At 40.6% G+C, this 26,044-nt stretch overlaps 1 protein-coding gene across 4 annotated transcripts in view; it reads left to right on the forward strand.

Moving 5' to 3' along the window:
• Positions 1-26,044, forward strand: part of uso1 (USO1 vesicle transport factor) — a 76,506-nt gene that overhangs the window by 15,666 nt on the left and 34,796 nt on the right. For 2 of the 4 annotated variants that reach the window (XM_052010192.1, XM_052010194.1), the window contains exons 5-14: positions 167-181; positions 3,002-3,105; positions 8,583-8,685; positions 10,631-10,686; positions 12,901-13,021; positions 14,721-14,899; positions 19,160-19,300; positions 21,376-21,464; positions 24,461-24,615; positions 25,643-25,848. In XM_052010192.1, the coding sequence (XP_051866152.1) occupies positions 167-181; positions 3,002-3,105; positions 8,583-8,685; positions 10,631-10,686; positions 12,901-13,021; positions 14,721-14,899; positions 19,160-19,300; positions 21,376-21,464; positions 24,461-24,615; positions 25,643-25,848 (1,169 nt within the window). The remainder of the gene's footprint in view (positions 1-166; positions 182-3,001; positions 3,106-8,582; positions 8,686-10,630; positions 10,687-12,900; positions 13,022-14,720; positions 14,900-19,159; positions 19,301-21,375; positions 21,465-24,460; positions 24,616-25,642; positions 25,849-26,044) is intronic. The other 2 variants (XM_052010193.1, XM_052010195.1) reach the window with 1 other exon arrangement.

Raw genomic sequence — 26,044 nt, forward strand, 5'->3', positions numbered from 1 at the left:
AGATTTTGCCCTGAGCTATCGTTGCTTTTTTTTTCATTGCATGTTTTGCTATGATGTATGTTTTAAGCCCATTGCTTTAGCATGTCTGTTGCATACAGTGCTTTGCATTTATGGTGATCTGTTTTGTCTCAGTCAATGTCTCTCTTCTCTTTCATGTAAAATTCAGCAGAAGGATCTGAAGGTAAATTTTTAATTACTATTGCATGGCTCTGCTTCAAATAAGTTTACAGACAGAAAATGGTTCATATTTAAGAATCTTGAATGTTTATTAACTAGATTAATTGCATTTGCTTTTAAAATTGAGAATATAACTCTTCGTTTTACAGGCAGTTAATTACATTGAAAAAATACAGCTTTAAATTGGCAAATTTGCCAAATGCACGTCTTTCTAAAAATGCATGAAAATGCAGCTCCACGAATTGTTGTATATGGTTCTGACATAGCCTCTCTGCTCTTATGTTCCATACTGTGGCTAATGAGGAAAAGCATTCTGTATGCCTTTTTAACCATCATAATGACTTGTCCTGTTACCTTTTTAAGGGTCCCCTTTCCTCTGCTTTACTCAAATATCTTGTTTATAGCTTTTTCTGCATCTCCCCAAATGCATTATTTACACTTCTCTGCATTAAATACAGTTTGTCATTTTTCTGCCCAGCTAATCAGACCATCTATACCTTCTTGCATTTGATACTTTTTTCCTTGCTGTTAAACACAAAACAGAAGTTTTTTTTTTACCATAAGACATAGGAGTAGAATTAGGCCTTTCGACCCATCAATTCTGCTCCACCATTCAATCATGGCTGATTTATTTTTCCCTCTCATCCCCATTCTCCTGCCTTCTCCCCGTAACCTGTTCTAAAAGAATGTCCTTCTATTCTGAGGCTGTGCCCTCTGGTCTGAGACTCTCCCACTACTGGAAACATCCTCTCTACGTCCACTCTATCCAGGCCTTTCAATATTCCGTAGGTTTCAATGAGATCCCCCCTCATCCTTCTAAACTCCAGCGAGTACAGGCCCAGAGCCATCAAATGCGCTCATACATTAACCCTTTAATTCCCAGGATCATTCTTGTAAACCTCCTCTGGACATCCTTCCTTGGATATGGGGCCCAAACTACTTCCAACACTCCAAATGTGGTCTGACCAATGCCTTATAAAGCCTCATCATTACATACTTTCTGTTATATTCTAGTCCTCTTGAAATGAATGCTAACATTGCATTTGCTTTCCTTACTACAGACTCAACCTGCAAGTTAAACTTCAGGGAATCCTGCACCAGGATCCCAAGTCCCTTTGCACCTCAGATTTATGAATTCGCTCCCCTTTTAGAAAATAGTCTGCACCTTTATTCCTTCCACCAAAGTACGACCGCACACTTCCCTACGCTGTATTCCATCTGCCACTTCTTTGCCCATTCTCCCAACCTGTCCAAGTTCTTCTGCAGACTCCTTGCTTCCTCAACACTACATGCCCCTCCACCTACCTTTGTATCATCCACAAATTTGGCCACAAAACCATAATTCTGTCATCCAGATCATTAACATATAACATGAGAAGTAGCGGACCCAACACTGACCCCTGGGATACACCACTAGTCACTAGCAGCCAACCACTCTCTGCCTTCTGTCAGTCAGCCGATCTTCTATCCATGCTAGTAGCTTTCCTGTAATACCATGGGCTCCTATCTCGTTTAGCAGCCTCATGTGCGGCACCTTGGCAAAGGCCTTCTGAAAATCCAAGGTAAACAACATCCACTGACTCTTCTTTGTCTATCCTGCCTGTTGCTTCCTCAAAAAATTCCAACAGATTTATCAGGTAAGATTTCCCCTTAAGAAACCATGCTGACTTCAGCCTATTTTATCATGTGCTTCCAAGTTCCCTGAAACCTCATCCTTAATAATGGACTCTAATCATTTGCAAATTTCTTTATCACGCTCCCCACATTTAATTCTAAATCTCATGTACATTGCAAAAGTACATTGAGTCTCTGGAATCACATTGCTAACAGCCTTCCAGTCACAGAAGCACCCAGCAACCAGTACACTTTGCTTCCTGCCACTTTTGGTTCTAGTGTCAGTCTCCATCAGATCCTATTATAGATAGAAGAAAAATTGCTTTTAATTTCTTGTTTGCTTTACTATATTTATACTAAGTTAAACAGACCTCTACTGCAATGAGAAATGCTGAAAAACTCCAGTCTATACCATTATCTTAATCTTTGTTGTGGTTCGTGACCAAAATCAGTCAAAGTTGATGTTTACAGCTACCTTGCTTGTAGGACTAATGGGATCAGAGGCAGCGGGTTGGGACAGTGCAGCTTTGGGAATGTCCACTTTCATAAAGCACAGGAAATGTGATGCACCTACAGAAACCTGAGGAGATTTTCCTAACTGTAACTGATCTTTGGTTCTACATTTGGCGTCACAGTGTATGTATACTTTCCAGGGAAATTGAAAGGTGTATTTTTCTAAACAGAGTATTTTACGAAGTTTTCAAAACAATATTTCAATAATTTGGACTTCTTCCAAATATGAAATCCAGTGACCATGTTAAAATTTGGTGAAATCTCTATTGTGTATTACTTGTTGGCTTGGATCTCAAACCCACCAATGTGGTAAAGGTTGAATTTATCATCTACTTCACTGGTTTTGTCTCAGTATCCCAGTGGTTGTGCCCAAGTATTTTATCTTGGGAATACCACCACCTCCAAGTTCCCCTCCAAGGTACACCCCTTCCAGTCTTGGAAATGTATTGGTGTTCCTTCATTTTTGTTGGGTCTAAATTTGGAATCCATCCTAAGTGCTGTAGGAGCACCTTCACAAAACTGTAGCACTTTGGAAAATGTTGCTCTCCACTTCTTTCCTAGGGACAGTAATTTAATGTCGACCTTACAATAATGTCCACATCTTGTTTATGACTAAGAATATAAACACTTCAGATTTTCACACTTGGATTTTAGTTTGATTTCTTCCCACCAACTCAACCACTATTTTTTTTTGCAGAGGAGAATGTTCAAAAGTCTAGTTCTGATGATCTTGAGATGCAGTTCACAGAGATTTTCATCAAGCACCAGGAAAATTTAACCTTGTTGTTATCATTGTTAGAGGTGAGCTTTTCTTTCCATTTATGTAGAGTTATAAAACCAACAAGTCTGAAAATTGCATAGTTTTTAAATATTGTACTACTGAGATAAGCAAGGAGATCCAAATCTCCCCTGTTAGTAGTTGGTCACTCTCTGCTGGTGTAGGACATTTGAATAAACTTGATTCTATCTTTGTAAATGACTGCATTATCTTATCAAAATAAACTTCATGTGTTTGGTGTGCTGCAGAAGGGATCAAGGAGGAGGATGGTGGAAAGCTTAGTTGGAAGTATGTGATCATTGATCTAACCTTAACATAAGATATAAAATGTTCTGGATGATCCACTGAACGTGGAGACTGTTGGGGTGGAAGGTGAACATAGGACAGTACAGCACGGGCCCTTTGGCCCACAATGTTGTGCTGAACTATATGAACACCTCCTCCATGATCAATCTAACCCTTCCCTCCTGCACAGCCCTTTATCCTCCATTTTTCTTACTTCCATGTGCCTATCCAAGACTCTTTTAAATGTCCCTATTGTATCAGCCTCTACAATCACCCTCGGCAGTGCGTTCCAGGCACCCACCACTCTCTGTAAAGAACCTACCTCTGATATCTCCCCTGAACATTTCTCCTCTGACCTTAAACAAATGTCCTCTGATATTGGCTACTACCAACCTGGAGATAAGGTGCTGGCTGTCCAATCTATCTATGCCCCTCATAAACTTATGCATCTCTGTCCAGTTGCCTCTCATCCTGCATTGCTCCAAAGAGGAAAGCCCTTGCTCGCTCAGCCTTTCCTCATAAGACACGTTATCTAATCCAAGCAGCATCCTGTAAATCTCCTCTGCACCCTCTCTAAAGCTTCCACATCCTTCCTATAATGAGGTGACCAGAACTGAACACAATACTCCAAGTGTGGTCTAACCAGAGTTCTATAGAGCTGCAATATTACCTCGCGGTTCTTGAACTGAAACCCCTGACTAATGAATGCCAGTACACCATATGCCTTCTTAACCACCCTATCAACTTGCGTGGCAACTTTGAGGGATCTATGGACTTGGGCCCCAAGATCCCTCTGTTCCTGTACACCGCTCAGAATCCTGCCATTAACCATGTACTCTGCCTTCATGTTCGTCCTTCCAAACTCTATCACTTCACACTTTTCTGGATTGAATTCCATCTGCCACTTCTTCAACCAACTCTGCATCCTGTCTATATCCTGTTGTAACCTATGACAACCTTCTACACTATCCACAACCCCTCCAACCTTCATGTCATCCACAAACTTAATAACCCATTCCTCTACTTCCTCATCCAAGTCGTTTATAAAAATCAGACTACGGGCCCCAGAACAGATCCCTGTGGAATACCATCGGTCACCGACCTCTAGGTAGAATATTCTCCATCTAGTACCACCCTCTGCCTTCTGTGGTCAAGTTTCCATGGATCCCATGCCTCATGACTTTCTGGATGAGCCTACCATTGGGAACTTTGTCAAGCTCTTTATGCACCATGTTGAGAACAAGGGGAACTGTAAATTTCACTGCCCTAACAGTGGGAGTGAGAACACGTGTGGGAAATAGAGGATTTGGTTGTAAGCTGCCTCAGCTGTGGTGTAGGAGAAGCCATGGGAAAAGGAAGGCAAGGCTTTTGACAAGGTCCTGCATGTTAGGACATATGGGATTCAAGGTGCTTTAGCAGACTGGATCCAAAATTGGCTTGGTGATAGGCGGTAGAGGTAGTGGTGGAGGGTTGTTTTTCTGACTAGAAGTCTGTAACCAGTGGTATACTGCAGGGAATAGTGCCGGGACCCTTGCTGGTTGTCGTGTAATTAAATGACTTGGATGACAATGTCTGTGGGCTGATAAGTAAGTTTGCTGATGACGTGAAGATTGCTGGAGATGTAAATAGCGAGGATGGTTGACTTCGGATGCAGAGGGTCATGGATCAGCTGCAAAGTTGGGCAGAGCATTGGCAGATGGAATTTAATCCAGACAACTGTGAGCTAATGCATTTTGGGTTGTTTAATTATTGCAGTATATGTACATTAAATAGTTTGGGCCTTAGGAATGTTGATACACAGAGATACCTTGGCGTGCAAGTTTATAGTTCCCTGAAAATGGTGCCACAGATGGATAGAATAATGAAGAAGACATTTACTTTGCTTGCCTTCATAGGTGGGTATTGAGTATAAGAGTTGGGACATCATATTGCAGCTGTGCAATACATTATTTAGGCCACACTTGGAATATTATGTGCAGTTCTAGTCATGGCAATATAGAAAGGATGCTGTAGTAAAAGAGTGCAGAAGAGATTCACCAAGATGTTGCTTGGAATGAAGGGCTTTAGTGACAAGGAGAGATTGGGTAGGCTGGGATTGTTCTCACTGGAGCACAGGAGGCTAAAGGGTGAACTTGTAGAGGTTTATAAAATTATGAGGGGCATAGATAAAGTTGATGGTTACATTCATTTTCTAAGGGCAGGGGACATAGGTTTAAAGTGAGAGGGAAAATATTTAAAGGAGATCTGATGGGAACATTTTTCACACAGAGAGTGATGGATATATAAATCAAGTTGCCAGAGGAGGTGGAAGAGGCGGGTACAATAAGTGTTTTAAAAAGCAATTGGACAGGTACATGGATAAGAAAGCAATAGAGGGATATGGGCCAAATGCAAGAAAATAGGATTAGTGTAGATGGGCATCTTGGTCAGCATGGATGAGTTGGGCCAAAGGGCCTGTTTCCATGCTGTACGACTATGACTCTATAACATATCAGAGGCACAGATGTAGAAAGTCTTGACAGAAGTGCAGAAGTTGCAGGGGCCCTGGCATAGATATTTAAAACATCTTTAGCTACGGCTAAGGTGCCAGAGGACCGGAGGATAGCTAATGTTGTTTCATTGTTTAAGAAAGGCTCTAAGAATAAGATGGGAAATTATAGGCCGGTGAGCCTGACATCAGTCATGGGTAAGTTATTGGAACGTATTCAGGATACATAAGTATTTGGATAGACGACCTGATTAATGATGGTCAACGTGGCTTTGTGCATGGCAGGACATGTCTAACCAACCTAATAGAGTTTTTCAAGGAGGTTACCAGGAAGGTTGATGAAGGGAAGGCAGTGGACGTTGTCTACATGGACTTTAACAAGGCCTTTGACAAAGTCCCGCATGGGAGGCTGCTCCAGAAGGTGAAGTCACTTGGCATTCAGGATGAAATAGTCAATTGGATTCAACATTGGCTTAGCAGGAGAAGCCAGAGAGTGGCAGTAGATGGTTGTCTCTCTAATTGGAGGCCTGTGACTAGTGGTGTGCCACAGGGATCGGTGCTCAGTCCGTGGTTGTTTATCATCTATATTAATGATTTAGATGATGTGGTAAACTGGATCAGCAAATCTGCAGATGACACCAAGATTGGGGGCGTAATGGACTGCGAGGAAGGCTATCAAAGCTTGCAGCTTGACCTGGACCAGCTGGGAAAATGGGCTGAAAAATGGCAGATGGAATTTAATGCAGACAAGTGTGAGGTGTTTCACTTTGGTAGTACAAACCAGGGTAAGACTTACATAGTGAATGATAGGGCACTGAAGTGTGCAGTAGAACAAAGGGACCTGGGAATACAGATCCATAAAGTGGCATTGCAGGTAGATAGGGTCGTAAAGAGAGCTTTTGGCTCATTGGCCTTCATAAATCAGGGTATTGAGTACAGGAGTTGGGATGTTATGTTGAAGTTGTACAAGACATTGGTGAGGCCAAATTTATGCGCAATTTTGGTCACCTACCTATAGAAAAGATATCAATAAGCTTGAAAGAGTGCAGAGAAAATTTACAAGGATGTTGCCGGGACTTGAGGACCTGAGTTACAAGGAAAGGTTGAATAGGTTAGGATTTTATTCCCTGGAGAGCAGGAGAAACAGGGGAGATCTAAGTATATAAAATTATGAGGGGTATAGATAGGGTGAGTGCATGCAGGCTTTATCCCCTCCAGCTGGGTGAGACTTGAACTAGGGGAATCTAAGGGGAAAACTACACTCAGAGGGTGGTACGAGTGTGGAACGAGGTGCCAGCGGAAGTGGTGGATGCGGGTTCAATTGTAACATTTAAGAGAAGTTTGGATAGGTACATGGATGAGAGAGGTATGGAGGGCTATGATCCAGGTGCAGGTTGATGGGACTAGGCAGAAAACCAGGCTGGCGTGGACTAGATGGGCTGAAGGGCCTGCTTCTGTGCTGTAGTACTGTGTGACTCTATCAGAACAGGTATGATGGAAATGGAGAAACTGGAAGAATGGAATGGAATTGTGCAGGAAGTAAGGTGGAAGGTATGTAGCCAAGATAACGGTTTGCTTGTAATGGATGTTACTCACTAACCTATACCCAGAGATAGAGGCCAAGAAAGTGAAGGGAAGAATCAGATCTAGGCAATGTGAAAATGAGAGCGGGGTGGAAATTAATAGCACTTCCAAGTTCTGTATGATTGCAGAAAGTGGCATTAATATTCTTGTCAACATATTAGAAAAAGAGGATCGCTGCATCAGGACCGAGCAGGGACTGTTTCTTCTAGCATACAAAGATGGGTATAAGTTGAGTCTAGTGAGTTCCCACAGCCACACCTTTGACCTGGAGAAAGTGAGTGACATTGAAGGAGAAGTTTCTCATGTAAGAACAAATTCAGCAGTGTGTGGTTGGGCCTCTGCTCAAGGAAGAAGCAAAGAAATCTCTACATTTCATTCCTACATCAGGATAGTCTGAGGGCTCTTCATCATCTTGGAGATCCAGCCAATACCCCTCCCCCACCACACTCATTCACCTGGCTGAACCTGCACCTGTGGTGGTGTCGAAGGAGAATATCTTCCCCTCCATTTCCCTTTCAGCGTTCTGAAGCAACTGTTTCCTTCACAGCTCACCAACCACTTCCCTTCACGCAGCACGTGCTGCAGGAGATGCATCTGCTCTTTTACCTGTTCCAGCTTACTAGAAACCCAAATGGTCCTTCCAGGTGTAGTAGCAATTCACTTGCACTTCCAATCTACTGCATTCAGTGCTCATGATGTGGTTTCCTCTGTATTGGAGGAACCAAATGCGGATTGGGTGACCACCTCTATTCCGTCTGTGAGGCTGATATTAGACGTAGTGAAAATCAAAAATAACCCTGTAGATGCTGAAAATCTGGACATAAAAACAATATGCTGCAATTACACAGGTCAGGCAGCATCTGTGGAGGGTGAAATTTTAGGTGAATGATTTAGGTGTACCTTCCTTTCCTTGCCACTTCCCTTCCATTCTATCCCTGCAGCTCCTCCTCAGCATCTACAAGGAGGTTGCAATAGAATCTCACTGGTTGTCTCTGGCATTTTGTTATCATTGCCACTAGAGCACCTTGTGTCTGCACAATGCTTAAGTTAGCTCCTTAACACTTTCCTTTGCTGACTGTACTTCACCATTGACCACACGATATTTGTGCATTTTGTCATGTGAAACCTATCCTTCCATTTCAGGGGTTTGAATTTCATGTGCGTTGGCCTGCTGTGAAACTCCTAACTGCTCTTTTAAAAAATCTTGGGCCACAAGTTCAACAAATCATTCTTGTCTGTCCATTGGGTAAGAAAATAACTTATTCTGCTAGTGCATAAGGTTAAAGGTAAATGATGAAAACTCTGGTTGATTGTGCAACAAGCTCTAAACCAGGCTAAAGTTAAACTTGGAGCTAGCAAAGTAAGTTTAACTTTTAAATCCGGATCAGGTTCATGAAGAGTAAACTTGAAATGAAAATGAAATTCTGGAAATATACAAAGCAAAAAACCACTGGAAGCTTGAAACAAATACAGGAAATGCTAAAAACATTCAGCAGATTAGGCAGCATCTATAGAGACAAATACAAAATCAACATTGGCAATCAATACTCATATCACACAGGAAATATGAGAAAACAAGTATGTTTTAGGTTGCAGAGTTTGGTGGTGATGGATGGTGACTGGGTGGAGAGAGCAAATCATATAAGTTTGAGAGGCATAGGGTAGATTGTCAAAATCTCTTCCCCATGGTAGGGGTATCAAAAATGAGACCATAGTTTTAAGAGTTCTGAGGGGTAAGTTTTTTAAACAGTGATTGATATCTGGAATGTACTGCCAGAGGAGGTGGTGGAATCAGATATAATTACTAATTTTAAGAGACGTTTAGACTTAAATAGACAAGGCAAAGAAGAATACAGTCCTAATGGGGGCAATTGGGATTGATGTAGATCCCACATGGTGGGCCAGAGGGCACGTTTCTTTGTGTATTACTCTGACTCCATGATTACCTGTGACTGGGTGGAGACCAAAGTTGTCAGAGTAACATAATTGCTTTCAGTTACAGAGAACTGGTCCCATTTATCAATTAACTAGACTACGTCAAAATCAATTATGTTAAATAGACAACTTTGGAGTCTGCAGCCTACCACAGATATTCACTTTGTGCTTTCTGTACCCTCACAACTTAAAACACTTGTTTTCTTTCTTTTCCAGTTCTGGTGAAGGGTCAATCTCTTTCTCTCTTCACAAGTGCTGCCTGACGATGAGTACTTTTGGCATTTGGTGCTTTTGCTTGCTGGAAATATTCAGCTGGCCAGATAGTGTTTTTGAAGAGAGAAACATTTATTTCTTCAGGTCAATGACCCTTAATCAGAATTGTGAAATCATTGACCTAAAACATCGAAGCTAACTTTTAAAAGTTGAACCACTCTGGACCTGACCTCTGCTCTGAGTACTGGGGGCCAGAATCCTGAGAACTGCCTTCCTCCCTCCTAATATGTTTAGCTCGAACACAGAAACATCTTTTTAAAAAGTACAACTGGATTGAGGTTTCTTTTAATCACAAAGGGCTTTTACTAATGGTTCTCAAGATAGAATCAGAAATAGTAAAGAAAAAGTGTGAAGTTTGATCAGCCATTTAGAACCTGATGTGTCTCTATGACAAGGAAGGTTAATGGTATACTTAGAAAGTATCAGTTGGATTAGACAAAGGACTGTGGGTTTATGAAAGGAAAATAGTTTTTGATGAACTGCTTGGAATGTTTGAAGCATTCAATTAGAAAGTATATAAAAGAGAATCTGGATTTGGCATATTTGGATTTTAGAAGGCATTTGAAGTCCCACAAAAAAGGTTAATGAGCTAAAATTAAAGGAAGTAGGATTGGGGTACTGCACTGGCATGGATAGAAAACTGGGAACAAATGGGTCATTTTCAGGGTGACAAGCAGTGACGATACCTCAGGGATCAGCACTTGGACCCCAGCTATTCATAATATGCATCAATGATTTGAAGGAGGAAACCAATGTAATATGTCTAAGTTTGCTGGCAGCACAGATCTGGGTGGGATTGATGGTGGTCCAGAAATATTGGAATGATGGGAAAATTAAATGCAAAATTTAGTAAGTAAGAATAAACATGTTTCCTGTAGCTTGGAAATCTTGATCATACAGGAAGTATGTTTTAAATTTCATGTTTGCTATAGATAATTGCTGATTTTAGAATGATAATATTTAACTAAATGTTAATCTTACAGCTGTGTCCAGGATGATGGATTTGCTTGCAGACTCCAGAGAAGTGATTCGCAATGATGTAAGTGTAGTAAGGAGTTAATTAAATATGCAATCCACTGGAGTATAGTTTAGAATAACTTGCCCTTTTTTATGAAAGTAATAGGCTTGTATCAAATGTTATTATTTGAGGTAATGGAGGGGGATTAAGACAACAGAAAGTAAGCAAACTTAGGCGGTTGGAAGAACAACACCTTGTATTCCGCCTTGGGAGTCTCCAACCTGATGGCCTCTAACTTCCAGTAACCCCACCCTTTCTTTTTCTTGCCCCCCCCCCCCCCCAACTCCTTTGTCTTCCCTTATTCCTGTGGCTCCCTTCCCCTGCCTTGATGACCTGCCCATCTCCCCTCCTCCATCCTTTACTCCATGGTCCACTGCCCTCTGCTACCGGATTCCTCCTCCTCCAGCCCTTTGCCTCTTCTACTCATCAACTCTCAGCTTATTACATCTTCTCCACCTCCCCTACCCACCTACCTTCCCCCCTCATCTGAACTTGCCTATCCCCTACCTGTGTGTGCTCCTCCTCCTCCTCCCCCTCCCCCACCTTCTTAGTCTGGCCTCTCCTTTTCCTTTCCAGTCCTGATGAAGGGTCTCAGCCCAAAACATCAACTGTTTATTTCCCTCCATAGAATCTGCCTGTCCTGCTGAGTTCCTCCAGCACTTTTTGTGTATTGCTCCAGATTCCAACATCTGCAAAATTTCTTCTCTCTCTGTGTACATTTCTACCCATTGGTTCCATGGAGTCTTGGTTAGTTCTAGTTAGCTGCCGAGGATTGGAGTTTAAGAATAGGGAGGTTTTGTTACAGTTGTACAGGGTGTTGGTGAGGCCACACCTGGAATACTACAAACCGGTTTGGTACCCTTACCTTAACGGATGTAGTAGTATCTGAAGTAATCCAAAGGAGATTCACCAGGCTAATTCCTGGAATGACAGGATTGTCCTCTCATGAGAGGCTAGACAGTTTGAGTTTGTAGTCCTTGGAGTTTAGAAGAATGAGGGGCGACCTTATTCAAATGTAGGAGACCCTAAGGGGGCTTGATACGGTAGATGTTGAGATGCTTCCACCAGTGGGAGAGTCATGAAGAAGAGGACATTGTTTTAAATGGCCAGCCCCTTACTTTAGAGCTGAGGTGTGTAGAAGCTTCTCTGAGGGTAGTGAATTTCTGGAATTCACTGTCCCTGAGGGTGGTGGAGGCCAGATCATTAGATATTTTTAAGGTGGAGGTGCATAAATATTTGAAAGATTGAGGAATTAAGGATTATGGGGAACTGGCACAGAAGTGAAGTGGAAGCCAGCGTAGATCAGCATGATCATATTGAATAGCAGGGCAGGCTTGAGGGCCTGAGTTGCCTACTCCTATTTTCTTATGTTCAAGTTTATCTCTGCACTGAGGGAGCAGGATTTGTCAGATGTTTCTGAAATTGTCTAGTATTCTGGATCTGGTGAGTCTCATAGTGAAACAGTAGCATTTCTGGCTGCAACTCGGGTTGCACAGAAACGGGAAGTCTAACTGAGGGCCATGATGACTAATTCCACACTTTCCTAATACAGTTTATTAAACAGAAAAAAAACTATATACTTTGCTTAATGATGCAATCATATTTCAGCCTATTATTTTGAAAGGGTTGTTCATATTTGCATTGGACAATGTAGTGACAGATATTCTGGTTATCTTTGTTGTATTTACTTGTCTCTTCTATTGGGCTGCTTGATCTCTAACCACTTGGCAAGTGTTGCGTGCTGTTCAGCAGTCTTGTGGCTTCCTTATCTGTGTTCTCTGGTTTAGAATTATCAACAACATGAAGGCACAAACTTTATAAGATCTCTTATTCATAATTGCATTTAACATGTTGCTTCCTACCTGGTTGTTTCTTTTGCCTTTCTTAAGATGGCTTTGGTCAATGTGCCTAATGTGTGTCTTACATTCAGACAGCTCAGAAACATTTCCTGTGGTATCTCCTCTTTGCAAACTAATCGGTGTCCATGTGAATAAGAGGCCTGTGACTTAAAGCTTCAAGGAATACTATGCTGATTTTTCTGTTTCACATTTGTTTATAAATAGAAAAATAATGAAATATGAGTCTGGACAGCTTGTCTACCTTGGGCTTCTTCCCTTTCTGTGAAGCGGGTATTGTTATTTCAGCTCTAGATAACTGGCGCTGCTGAAATAACTTGGAGGGAGAGAATGGAAGAATCTAATAAGCCAAGGTAGTAAAAATATCTTTTTTTTCCAGGGGCTTTTGCTACTGCAACAATTAACAAAAGGCAATGCAGCCATTCAGAAGATTGTTGCATTTGAAAATGCCTTTGAACGACTGCTGGATATTATCACTGAAGAAGGAATGAGTGATGGAGGTATTTTCTAAACAGATGCAATTAGTAAATTGGCATTTTTGTTTTGTTTTTATTTCTCAGTTGCATAATTAACATATGCATAATTATACTAGTGACTCAGCTGATGTGTGACTTTTGCCTTCAATTTCAAAAAATTCCTGTTAAAAGCTAAAAGACATGGCAATTGTAATGTCTTCCTACTTTCATGTTCAGTTTGACCTGGTTCTGGATATGCTGGAACTGCAACTGCACGCAACTTGTCTATTTATAGATACACCAGTGACTGCGGGTGCTGGAATCTGGAGCAAAAAATAAACTGCTGGAGGAACTCAGTCGATCAGGCAGCACCTATGGAGGGAAATGGACAGGGAGGTAGCAAGTATAAAGTGACATCTCCCCTCTATCTTTCAGTCCAGATGAAGGAGGATTTAACTATAATTTTCTGAAGTCCTGTTAAAAGGAGGTTGCTTTTCAAAATAAATGTCAAGGATAAGCCAGAATTTATAACTAAGTTACTTGAAACCAATGGGTGTTGATTTTTGAAGGATAGTTCTTTTGGAAGTAACTTGATAGTTCGGTATAGCTGATATGATTGTATTTTCATTGACTTGTGGCAGAGGACATAAAATCAGGCTGATTTATTCAGGATAGAAGCTGTAGAAGGAATTAATATAAGTGAGTTGGGAGGAAGCATTGAGTACATATGGTTGCACCTATGTTAAAGTTACAATTACTATTCACAACAGTGAGCTGAACTTGGGAATTGTAGAAGAAATAATGCAAGTTTGATGCTGTGAAGAAGTTAGGTATATTAAGCAGGAATATGCATGGCTACAGGAGGGCCTGATTGGCAAAGCCAACTGAATAGTTGGATGGTAGATCCAGTACAGTTCAGAGAAATTTGAGATAATACATTGTGACTTCAAGATTAGAGGTAACAAATATTTTGAAGGGAATGGAGATGCTGAAGAAGGACTGAGTGATGGTGGTCTTTTTTATAACAGACATAATTAGTAAATGAGCAGTGTAGACAACCTAGCAGGAGTCATTGAAACTGAAAATGATAGGATTGCATGAATTGCAGAAGAATGGGATGTTAATTGCATAACTTGAGAGAAAAAAAATTGACCAACATTTCTAGCACATCACCTGTAATTTTAATCATTTCCAAAATGAATTCATTTGAGCTGATTATGACTAATGAGTAATCTGGGAAGCATGGCTGTCCTTGCTTTCTAGTCACCAATATTTTTAAAAATCTGAAATAGTTGTTAATCTTTGTGATGGAAACTTGTTCCAACTCTTTCATTTCCATTGTCCATGGCTTTGGATGAACTTTTGAAGTGGAGCTGAGTTTTGCAGCAATTCTCAATGCACTTCCCCAGATAGCAGTATTTTCCATTGGATATGATTGAAATATTTACAATTTGAAATTGGTAAACCTCTGGTAACTAAAGTCGCCTACAGGTATGGTACGCATCATGAATCTTCTGCTTTGCCAAAAACAATTGTGTAATAATAATTGTAGTTAATTGTACAGCAGCAAGTAATTTCAGCAATTTAACTTGTAATACTAAGAGCCCAGTAGAGTTCCATATCAAAGATCAAAGACAATTCTTAACCCAATTGTATTCTTCCTCTAAACTGAAGTGCATAAACGTTTGGACACCTTATACTTCAAGAAAAATCTGGTAATGACTTTAAATGTTTTGTTTTTTAGGTATTGTGGTTGAAGATTGTCTTTTACTGCTCCTTAACTTAATGAAGAACAATAGTTCAAATCAGAATTTTTTCAAAGAGGGTTCATACATTCAGCGCATGAAACCTTGGTTTGAAGTTGCTGAAGGGAATTCTAGTTGGTCTGCACAGAAGGTGACAAATCTTCATCTGATGCTGCAGGTATTATTTCTTGGAGTTGATAACTAAAACAAGAATGCACAAACAAACTGCTTATACAGCATATTTAGCATCATCCAGCACTTCATAGTCTACTTCATAGCCAATCAGCTGCTTTTTAATTATAGCCACTTTTCTGGTTTGGGCAAGTATAGCAACTTCTTTGGTATCCAGCAAGATCTCAAAAATATTAGTGGCACAAATGTCCTGTATTTTCATATTGACCAAAAGACTGGAGATCTTCTGTCTTTTCCAAAGCTTGAGGAGGCCTTTTATCCAGAGTTCAGTTGGGCCTAGGCTTAACCTCAAAGGAAATGCAGCAATCTCTCATCACACTGAGCTACGAGCCCAAATTATGCATTGAGCACTTGCGTGAGACAATACCATAATCACTTGGCTCATCCTTAGTACTGTTTTAACGAAGCTATTACATCTAATTAGAATGACATTTGAAGGACAGTGCTCCTCTTTAAATTTGTCCCCTTCCATGTTCTTGCATTGGTGTGGAGTACAAAGTTGGAAATTTTACCCACCCACCTGGAACAAGATCAGAATGTCTGATCTTGTTCCACTGAAACAATGATTGTAAATGCATTCATGCAATGTTGTGCTAGAACAGGTTTTTCAGGATGTATTTATAGAAATCTTGGAAACAACATAGAACAGTAGAGCACAGTACAGGCCCTTTGGCCCACGATGTTGTGCCGACCTAGATAAGCCTCCCCCACGATCAATCCAACCTTCCGTCCTACAAGCCCACAACCCTCCATTTTTCTTACATCCACATGCCTATCCAAGAGTCTTTTAAGTGTTCCTCTTTTATCAGCCTCTACCACCACCCTGGGCAGTGTGTTCCGGGCACCTGCCACTCTCTGTGTAAAAATAAAATCTACCTCTGACATCTCCTCTAAACTTTCCTCTACTGACCTTAAATGGATGTCCTCTAGTATTGGCCATTGCCGCCCTGGGAAAAAGGTAGTGGTGGTCCACTCTATCTATCCCTCTTATAATCTAATACACCTCTATCAGGTCATCTCTCATCCTGCATCACTCCAAAGAGAAAAGCTCTAGCTTGCTCAACCTTTCCTCATAAGACACGTTATCTAATCCAGGCAGCATCCTGGTAAATCTCCTCTGCACCCTCTCTAAAGCTTTCATATCCTTCCTATAGTGAGGTGACCAGAACTGAACACAATACTCTGTGTGATCTAACCAGAGTTTTATAGAGCTACAACGTTACCTCGCGGTTCTTGAACTCAATCCCCCAACTAATGAAGGCCAGCACACCATATGCCTTCTTAACCACCCTATCAACTTGCACAGCGACCATGGACTTGGTGCCCAAGATCCCTCTGTTCCTCCACACTGCTAAGAATCCTGCCATTAACCTTGTACTCCGCCTTCAAGTTCGATCTTCCACAGTGTAACACTTCACACTTTTCAGGATTGAACTCCATCTGCCACTTCTCCGCCCAACTCTGCATCTTGTCTATATCCCTTTGTAACCTACAATAACCTTCTACACTATCTACAACCCTTCCAACCTTTGTGTTATCTGCAAACCTACTAATTCACTTCTCCACTTCCTCATTCCAAGCCATTATAAAAATCACAAAGAGTAGGGGTCCCAGAACAAATCCCTGCAGAACACCACTAGTCACCGACCTCCAGGCAGAGTACTCTCCATCTACCACCACCCTCTGCCCTCTGTGGGCAAGCCAATTCCAAATCCACGTAGTCAAGTCTCCATGAATCTCATGCCTCATGACTTTATGGGTGAGCCTACCATAGGGAACTTTGTCAAACACCTTACTAAAGTCCATATACACCACATCCACCACTCTACCTTCATCGATTCATTATGAATATTCAGTCTTCTGATGCACCCAATGGCACAAGATTCCTTAACACTATTGAGTTTGGTACTTCTCATTGTGTCACTTTTCTATCAATCTGGGCATTGCCAGTAATCCAGTTCATTACTAATCTTAACTGATCTAACTGGTAACTCGGTACTATTACTAGCTATTCCAATTTCTCATGGGTTTTGTGTAATTTGTGTGTGCTGTGTTACAGTCCGCAGTTTAGCTGCTTAAGAGTTCTCAGATCAGGTCATCAGACTGCAGGATTTTTTTTGTGCATTGCCACAGAGGATAAATTATTTTGTCACTGCACTGCAATTCTGTGCTAATTTTACTCCACTGGTTTCTGAATTCTAACCTAAATCAAGCTGTCCTTGGATTGTTCCAACAAATGCACAATAAAGCATTTTAAATGGGCATGATTTTGGGCAAGTTATAACTAAGATAATATTCTCTGAAACTGCATTTTTAAATATTTTTGTTATTCAAAAAAATCAACTTTGTAGTAAAGTAATGCTGATACTTCTGTCTCTGATCATTCTCTTTATAATGCTGAACTGATTATTGATAAGAAATATGTGCAAAAGGCTTTTTGATCAAGCAGTGTAGTTGCCATTGATGGGTAGTCCCCAGAGCATCTTTGTTTAATTTGTCTTGTATTTCTGCATTAAGTAGTTGTCCTTATTACAGCAGTCAAGGTTTCTTGGCATTTGCCTTTGTGACCTGCTCTACTTTAATGTGGCTGCAATTGTCAACATATCAACAGAATTGTTTCTTAGTATCATTGGAATCCACAAACAGAAGACTTATCATGGTATGCTGATTGATCCTGTCTTTATCTTTTGGTACATGGGAATATTTTATTAACAGGAAGAGAAACAATAAATGTCTTGTACAGATTGACCTTTAATTGCCTCTAGTTACTGATTGCATTCTGAGTTTTATAAGGAGTGATGTTGTTGTAATGTTTTGTTGGTTATGACGCCCTTTTTTCCATGCTTGTTTTTCAAAACTATTTGCAGTTTTATTCTTTGGATGTTGGTTGAAATACTATTAAGGAGGAAAGTAGGTTCCAACGCTTGAAATTGCTTCAGCCTATTCAGATTTGCAGTTAATAATATTGGTTTACAACCCATGCCATCTAATATCCTTCCTGGACTTCTCTTCTAGGAGCAATTGGAATATGCATCATGGTTTTCAACATAGCCTAGAGGGACCTAAAAGGAAAAGAACAGAGCACCTTCTAAAAGATGAAAAGCTTGAAGCAGTGAAGCTCCAGAGACTCTGGAGTAGTCGGTCTGTGTACAGGAATCATTAAAATGTTATGGACACAGACTGAGAATAATGAAAGGGGGTATTTGGAATGCTGAATTTGTATACAAGAGAAAAGTTATCCCACACTATATGAAGCCTTGGCTGGACTACAGCTGGAATATTGTGAGCAATTTTTGGCTATCATGTTGTAGGAAAGATGTATTGGCATTTGAAAAAGTACAGTAAAGGTTTACAAGAATGACACCTGGTCTTGGAGTGCGTTAAATAGTAAGGAGAGCATGTTACTGGAATTTAGAAGGTTTGAGAGTGGTTTGATTGGTTTTTAGGATACTTAAGCAAATGGATAAGTAGGTGTTTCTCTTGGTTGGGGAATCTAGAAGTAGTAAATTATCTAAAGTTGCAGCCTGGCTTTGTAGGATTGAGTTAGGATACATGCACAGTAGTAAAACAATAGTAACTCCTCCCCCAAATATTCGTTTATAATACTTCAGTTGTCAATTTTAAATTTGTATTAAGCAAAGATGTTAAGGGATGTGGAGAAAAAAATGATGTTTAATTTCCTGGCAGATGTCTCCTTGTCTATTATTACTATTGACTGTAAGGTTCCTGCCTGGTTCTAAGTGAGGTTAACATTGGCAAAACCTGGCAAATCCCTGCAATGTGCCTCTAGTTCATTAGTTCCTCACCCACCCAGTTATTGCTAAAGTTGAACTGTGGTGTTCAGTATACTGGCCTTGATTACCAGGCTTCACTTTCGTTAGCTGAAACACGGCTGCTTCTTTTGCTAACAAACCTAACCCACAGCTGCATCACCAGAATCCAACTGTCCACCAGCTCCACTGGCAGATTCTTCTCCTGATTAGTTGAAGTGATGCACATGGTAACATATAGAAGAAAAAGGTTATTTTTGAACTTCTTGTGCTTGGCAGTTAACATCATTCAGATGCACAAACTTGTTAAAATCTAATTAAATTGTACATTAAGTATTGCAACTGAATTTTTGATGCATATTTTTTGTGTGTTGCAAAGTGTGGCAGGTTGAAAACACATTCTGTTAAGAGTTCTGGACAGGAATTGTTTTTTTGCTGCAAAACTGAGTAAATTTTGTGTGATTTTCAATCTTTAGCTGGTTAGGGTGCTGGTGTCTCCAGTGAACCCACCTGGAGCTACAAGCAGTTGTCAGAAGTCAGCATTCCAGTGTGGCTTGTTGCAGCAGTTGTGCACCATCCTGATGGCAACAGGAGTTCCTGCTGATATTCTCACTGAGGTGAGCTACGTGGAATTTTATGGCAGAATTAGACCATTTGGCCCTGCAGGTCTGTGCCAGTTTTATGCTTCACATCAGTACCCTTCTTCCTTGAGTCACCCTATTAGATATTCTCTTCATTCTGTTTATCTCTCATGTACTTGCAAGGGTTCTCCGTAACTTCTTCCATTCTGTTAGCTTCAACTAACTTATGGAGCAGTAACTTCCACATTTGGACAATTATCCAGCTAATGAGGTTTCTCCTGAATTCTCAGTTGAGTTTATTTGGCACCTTGCTATGATCTCTAGTTTTGCACTTGTCTTTACCTGCCGTGTCAAACCTTTTCAAGATTTTAATAACTGGTCAGATCATGTAACATGGGGATACAAGTATAAATTACAATTGCTGATGTTACAGCATCTCTGAAAATGCCAGTATTAGATCAATTTACCAAAGGTATGCCGGCCATAATAATTGCTTGCTATGTTTGGTGACAAGATGTTGCAAGATGTTTAATATGTCTGCGCAAGATACTTGATGAAACATTAAAAGCAAAACATTGTTGTTGGTAAACCTGCCATATGCAGCATCTTGCTATTAAATACTTTAGCTCTAATTGTAGTTGACAGCAGCTATAACTTTGTGTTACTAAGGCTGTTCCCAAGGCTTTGCAGGAACATCTAGAAGGCATTGTAGCTCCATATTTCCAATACTTATAATGTGGACCTGAATGAATGAAAGAAATTTCCCTCAAGCAGGAGTCAGAACCAGCTGGGTCATTCTTTGATATTCTCAAAGAATTTAAAAGATATTGGAAAAGGTGGTGTTCAATTTAAAGCCGATACTGGACTTCCGAGAATAGCCCAGAGAGTTAAAGGATCCTCCAACTGTAAGAAGACAACTTGGGCAGAGACTATGGTGGAATAAGACCAAATGAGAAAACTGCCTTCATTTAGGATTGTGTCAGGCTGGCCCCAAAACTCTGCACACGCGCTGGTGCGGAATTGCTGCTTCATGCTGGTATACTGGATGCTCTGAATTTGAAGAGGAATTTTTTTTGTTGATTAAAAGTAATTAGAGCTTTATTTTGGCTCTGATGTGCTTTTGAGCTGGGCATGCTTGATATTAAGGCTGGCTAGTGGCAATAGAGATGTCCTGTTGCATTTTATTGTGTGTTAATAAATTCTCTGCAAATGTCCAATGTCCCAAATTGCTGCTTAGCCAATAAACTACTTTTGTAAGGGCAGTCATTATTGTAATAGGTCCTTGCCATCTCAGAAGCCTATCTTTAGCTAATTTGATTCGCTTCACATGATATCCAGTTCTCTTGGCCATTTCTTGATATAAAGGCATGAGAACCAGACAAGATCTCAGCTGTATTGCTGAAGACTTGACTTTGAGAACAAGCTGTATCTCTAGCCAACCTATTCCAGAATGTCGATCACTTGGATATGCCCAGCAACATGCAAAGCTACCCATTTATAGGCACAATTAGTCTATTGTCAGTCATCAGCAGAGTGATGAAAGGTACCATCAACGGTGCTATCAAGCAGTATCTATTTGTCAATAATTGTCACTAACCCAATGCTTAGTTTGGGTTTTGCAAGAATCATTCATCATTTACCAGACCTCATTACAACCTTGGCTCAAACATGGACACCAGAGTTGAATTTTGAGGTGAGAATGACCTATCATCGACATCGAAACAGCATTTGAACCAAGAGTGGTGTGTGAGAGAGCACTGGTAAACTGGTCAATGAGCATCAGCAGAAACAGCTTTACTGACTGTCACACCTCACCTCAGATGGTTTATTTCAGTGGTTATCCCAGTCTCAGCACCATCTTCCAATCCTTCTCCAGGGCAGGTAGGAACAGACAGTGATCTTGCTAGTGATGTCCTCATTGTGCACGTGAATAAAGAAAAGCAATGCCCAATTTGTATTGAACAATCTACCATAAAATGCAGCAACATAGTACTCAGCTGATCTGTTTTAACCAGGTTAGGGATGAGCACTGTTTATTGCATGGGTCAGTTATACATCATTTATTGTACCTGTGACTTCTGATTTTGCCTTTGGTTTTCATGTTTATATAGACCATTAACACAGTATCTGAAGTTATCAGAGGTTCTCAAGTAAACCAGGATTACTTTGCTTCTGTGAATGCACCTTCCAATCCACCAAGGTAAGATGTAAAGAAGAAATATTTTGTTGTACAGTGTGCTCATTTGCTATCTCCAAAGCTTGGGAATATTGAACCCTGCTGGAGAGAAAACAGTTAAAGTTGCTGCTCTTTATTGAGACTTGGAATGTATTTAGAACATAGAAGAGTACAGCACAGGAACAGGCCCTTTGGCCCACCATGACTGCTCCAACCATGATGCCAATCTAAATGAATCCAATCTGCCTGCACATACAAGGTCCATATCATTCTATTCCCTGGCTGTTCACACGTCTGTCTAAATGCCTCTCAAACATTGCTATAGTATCTGTTTCCACCACCTCCTCTGGCAGTGCATTCCAAGCACCCTACCATTCTCTGTTTTAAAAAAGCTTGCCCTTCACATCTCCTTTCAATTTTGCCCTCTTAGAAAGCTATGCCCTCCAGTATTTGACAATTCCACCTGGGGAGAAAGACTCTGACCCATTTGTAAGCTCCATGCCATTATCAATGCTGCCACTGAACTTGAAGATAAGTCTTATACTCAACATCCATTAGACAAGCGTCCTCTACCAACTTGTCCCTGCTGCACTAAACTGCCCTTAGATAATAAAGTTTCACAGCAAGATCCTGGAAAATGTGGACCAATTTCCACATCTTGGAAGCAACCCCTTGGTGAAAGCAGGCATTGATGATGAAATTCATCATTGCACAACCTTTGGCTGATGGAGGAAAAGGGTATTTCAGGGTCAGGACCTCAGATCAAATGTAGTCTTCTGGACAGCAGGGAACTCTGTACCTCCACTCCCTCTCCTCCCCCCAAATTGTTTCTGAGACCTGGAAAACCTACAGCAGGCACCTCAAAAGTACTAGGGAAAAGTACCTTCAATACTGTCTCTGCAAAATCCTCAATTCTAAAAGGACAAGTGAACCAATGTCAGTGTCCTCTCCTAGGCCTACACTTGGTTGTCTGAGTTGGGCAGGTCACTTCATTCACATGTCTGACACTAGACTCACAAAACAGACATCCTATTCTGAGCTCTTCATGAGAAGAAATTACCTAGTGGACAGAGAATGTTTTATTTCTTCAAAGCCTCCTTAAATTACAACATCCCCACTCTATGGGAATCTCTGCCTCCTGACCAGTCAAAATGGAGGAGGACCATTCAGGATGATATTAAGAACCCCTGGAGTCCATGATCAGAGGCCCTAAACAAGCGGTGGAAGAAGTGCACCACTTCACGCACTACCCACTCGCCTAACCCATCTATGTTTGGATGGTTCCCACACTTGCCTCATTAGCCAGCTCAAAACCCACAAAAATTGAATGAAAGTGAGTAATCCTGGATTCTTGGTGCTGCCAAGGAAAAATCCTTTATGATTGCAGTTTAAAAGCTAATGTTATCTACAATTACAGTTGTTACGAACCAATAACAAAGAAACACACCAAGACATGTATGTTTAAAACTACTGTATTAATAACTACTTATGATAATAAGAAAAATAAAAGTAAAAATGTTAGAAGTAAAAATGTTAAATCTTAAACATTAACCCCAAAAACTAAACTTGTATTGTGTGTGGCAAATTCCCAAACTCTGTCCAGGAATGGTTCTTAAAGTTCAGTTCAGCAAGCCATAAGGTGAAATGTGAGCAAATGCTTCTTCAACAACCACCGTTGACTGAAGACAAAACGTAGATGTAGAGAGAAAATAGAGAGTAATTACAAAATCCAAATGTTCCACGATGGAACCCAAACAACACCTCAGTGTTTACTCAGCAGTGACCACTCCACTGCTTCTGCCTCACCCCAAAAGGCTCTCGAATCATGGCTGTCCACACAAATACCTGTTTCCCTCTACACGTTAACGACAAAGTGGACTCCACCGGATTACTCCAAAAATCCATACGTGGATTGTGGTGACAGACACAGTTACTGTTTTTCATCCATCGATAGAGACCAGCAGGCTGCTGTCTCTGTCTCTCTCCTCTGACTGACTGCCTCAAAAAACGTCATTATGTCCTTTATCTTTTGTTGTCGTAACCACGCCAGCCCCCCCCCCCCCCCCCCACCCACCCCCACCCCACACACACACACACACACACACACACACACACACACACACACACACACACACACACACACACACACACACACACACACACACCACAATGCTTTATCTTAAAGGGACATTCATCAATAGTAACCTAGTCCGTAACACAGTTTACTGCCACCTTTTACTGAAATCAAGAAACCTGTATTAACACGTACTGAATGAAGATTGCAAATGCAAGTCCATTGTTTATGTCTGGATGCAATAATAAAAAAGCAGAAAATGCTGGAAACACTCAGCAGATCAGGCAGAACTATTGACAAGGGCTCTGGACCTGAAACAGTAACTGTTCCCCTCTCCATCAATATTGCCTGACCTGCTGAGTGTTTCCAGCATTTTCTGTTTTTATTTTGGATTTCCAGCAACTGCATTTTTTAATTTTCATTCTGTGTCTGGATGCATTTTGTAATTAATATTAACCCATGATTTGTACATTTTCTCATTTTTTAAAAATAGTACTATGCACACACAGTTTGCTGTATTAACTGAATTCTGATTGCCTTTATCAATTCCTACTAATAATACAAGGCCTTTTTTCATTATAAAATACAAAAGATTTTATCAGGAATGTGTGTTATAATATGCTGACTTCTCTCATCAATACAGCAATCTTTCATTACCTTGCTGAGCTAAGAGCTCAAGTTGTGTATTGAGCTCTTGCAGTGAGATAATACCATAATCATTTGGCTCATACTTAATACAGTCTTAACAGGCTATTGCATCTTATTAGAATGACATTTGAAGGAAAATGTTTTTCTTTAAATTTGTCCTCTTCCTTGTTCCTGCATGAGTATGGTGTACAAAGTGAAAATTTTACTAATCCACCTAGAATATTTTTTGAATGCCTTTTGTTGATTTTATGAAAGTCATGTTATTTAAAATCTCCTTTTCTGAAATTTTCTGGCACAGACCTGCAATTGTAGTACTTCTGATGTCCATGGTCAATGAAAGGCAGCCATTTGTTCTGCGCTGTGCTGTACTGTACTGTTTCCAGTGCTTTTTGTACAAAAACCAGAAAGGACAAGCAGAGATAGTGGCCACACTTCTGCCAGCAACCATTGATGGTAAGCTTTCCTATTTAGAAGCCAATTTTTGACATACATCGTGTATACTGACAAACTTAGTATGTCCAAATTTTAGACAAGTTGTTCATTGCATTTCTTATTAAATGGTATTTGGGAGCCTATGCTTTAATAATGCAAGCATAAAATAAAAACAAAAAGGATGCTGCTAAAATGTTAGGCTGCATAACCTGTGCCCTGCCTCAACTCATCTGCTTAATGAATGATGTTAACGCATAACAGTAGGATGTAAGAGTCTCTCAGTAATTTTGAGGGAAACCACGGGGGCTTCTGTTAGAAGGCAAAAGCGCACAGGAGATGTTTCAGAACTGCTCAGTTAATGGCCATAGATCTTTCCACAATATTAACTTCAGTTGAACACCAAAAAGGTAGGCAAGAATTTCTTTAATCAGAAGATTGTCATTCCAAGAACTGTCATGAATCAGATTTAAAAGGGATCTGGATGACTATTTGAAGAGGAAGAACTCAGACCAAGATTGGTCAGTAGGTCGAATGGTTTTCGTGTGGTTACAAATCTGCTGCTCAGAATCTCGAAAATTGCGGCACAGGGATAGGTCATTCAGCACATTGGCTGATTCTGGCTCTTCAAATTGAGCAATCTGTATAGACTTCTGATTCACTGTCTGCTTTTATTTGGCAAATACTTGATGTTCCTTTTTTATTTGTTTGTGTCACCTCAGAAGTGAGATGTTTTAAGGTTATATTTCCACATCTTAATTTTGCATGTAGAAATCCCTGCAGCTGATTGTGCAGTCAAGCAGAAATATATCTCAGGCAGTAGTTTCAGTGTTTTTTTAATTTAAGTTTGGGCTACAAAGCCAATGCAGATGGAAAATTGAATGTTTGGAAGTTAGCTAGATGAAGTGCTTTTTCCTAATTTTTGTACAGAAAAGTATAATTAACATTGCTAAGAAATGACTTACCCTCCTAAAGTAATGGTGTACCTGATCTGTTTGCCTCTCCAAGCAGTCCATGTGTTATTTTAAATTGATGATACCTTTTTCTTTAGCAAATTCCATCTCAGCTGGCCAACTGCTGTGTGGAGGCCTCTTCTCTCCAGATTCACTCTCAAACTGGTGTGCTGCTGTAGCACTAGCACACGCTCTGCAGGATAATTCAATCCAGAAGGAACAGTTACTCAGGGTCCAGCTGGCCACCAGTCTTGGAAATCCGCCTGTGTCTCTGCTCCAACAATGCACCAATATCCTCTCACAGGTACGACACTGGATGTTACTGACCATATTTTGAATTCCAGGCTTTCACACACTAATCCCGGTTTCCGTGGAAGCTACCTGGTTGTATACTGGTTCTTTTAGAAAACCTCATTCGTAGTGGAACAAAGAATTGGTGCTGCTCTGTTACCTTGCAGTGAGTAGATTAACTTTAACTCCAGTGTAAGCTTCTGCTGCAA

This window comes from Pristis pectinata, chromosome 2 (genome assembly GCF_009764475.1).
Source record: "Pristis pectinata isolate sPriPec2 chromosome 2, sPriPec2.1.pri, whole genome shotgun sequence".
Classification (NCBI taxonomy): Eukaryota; Metazoa; Chordata; class Chondrichthyes; order Rhinopristiformes; family Pristidae; genus Pristis; species Pristis pectinata.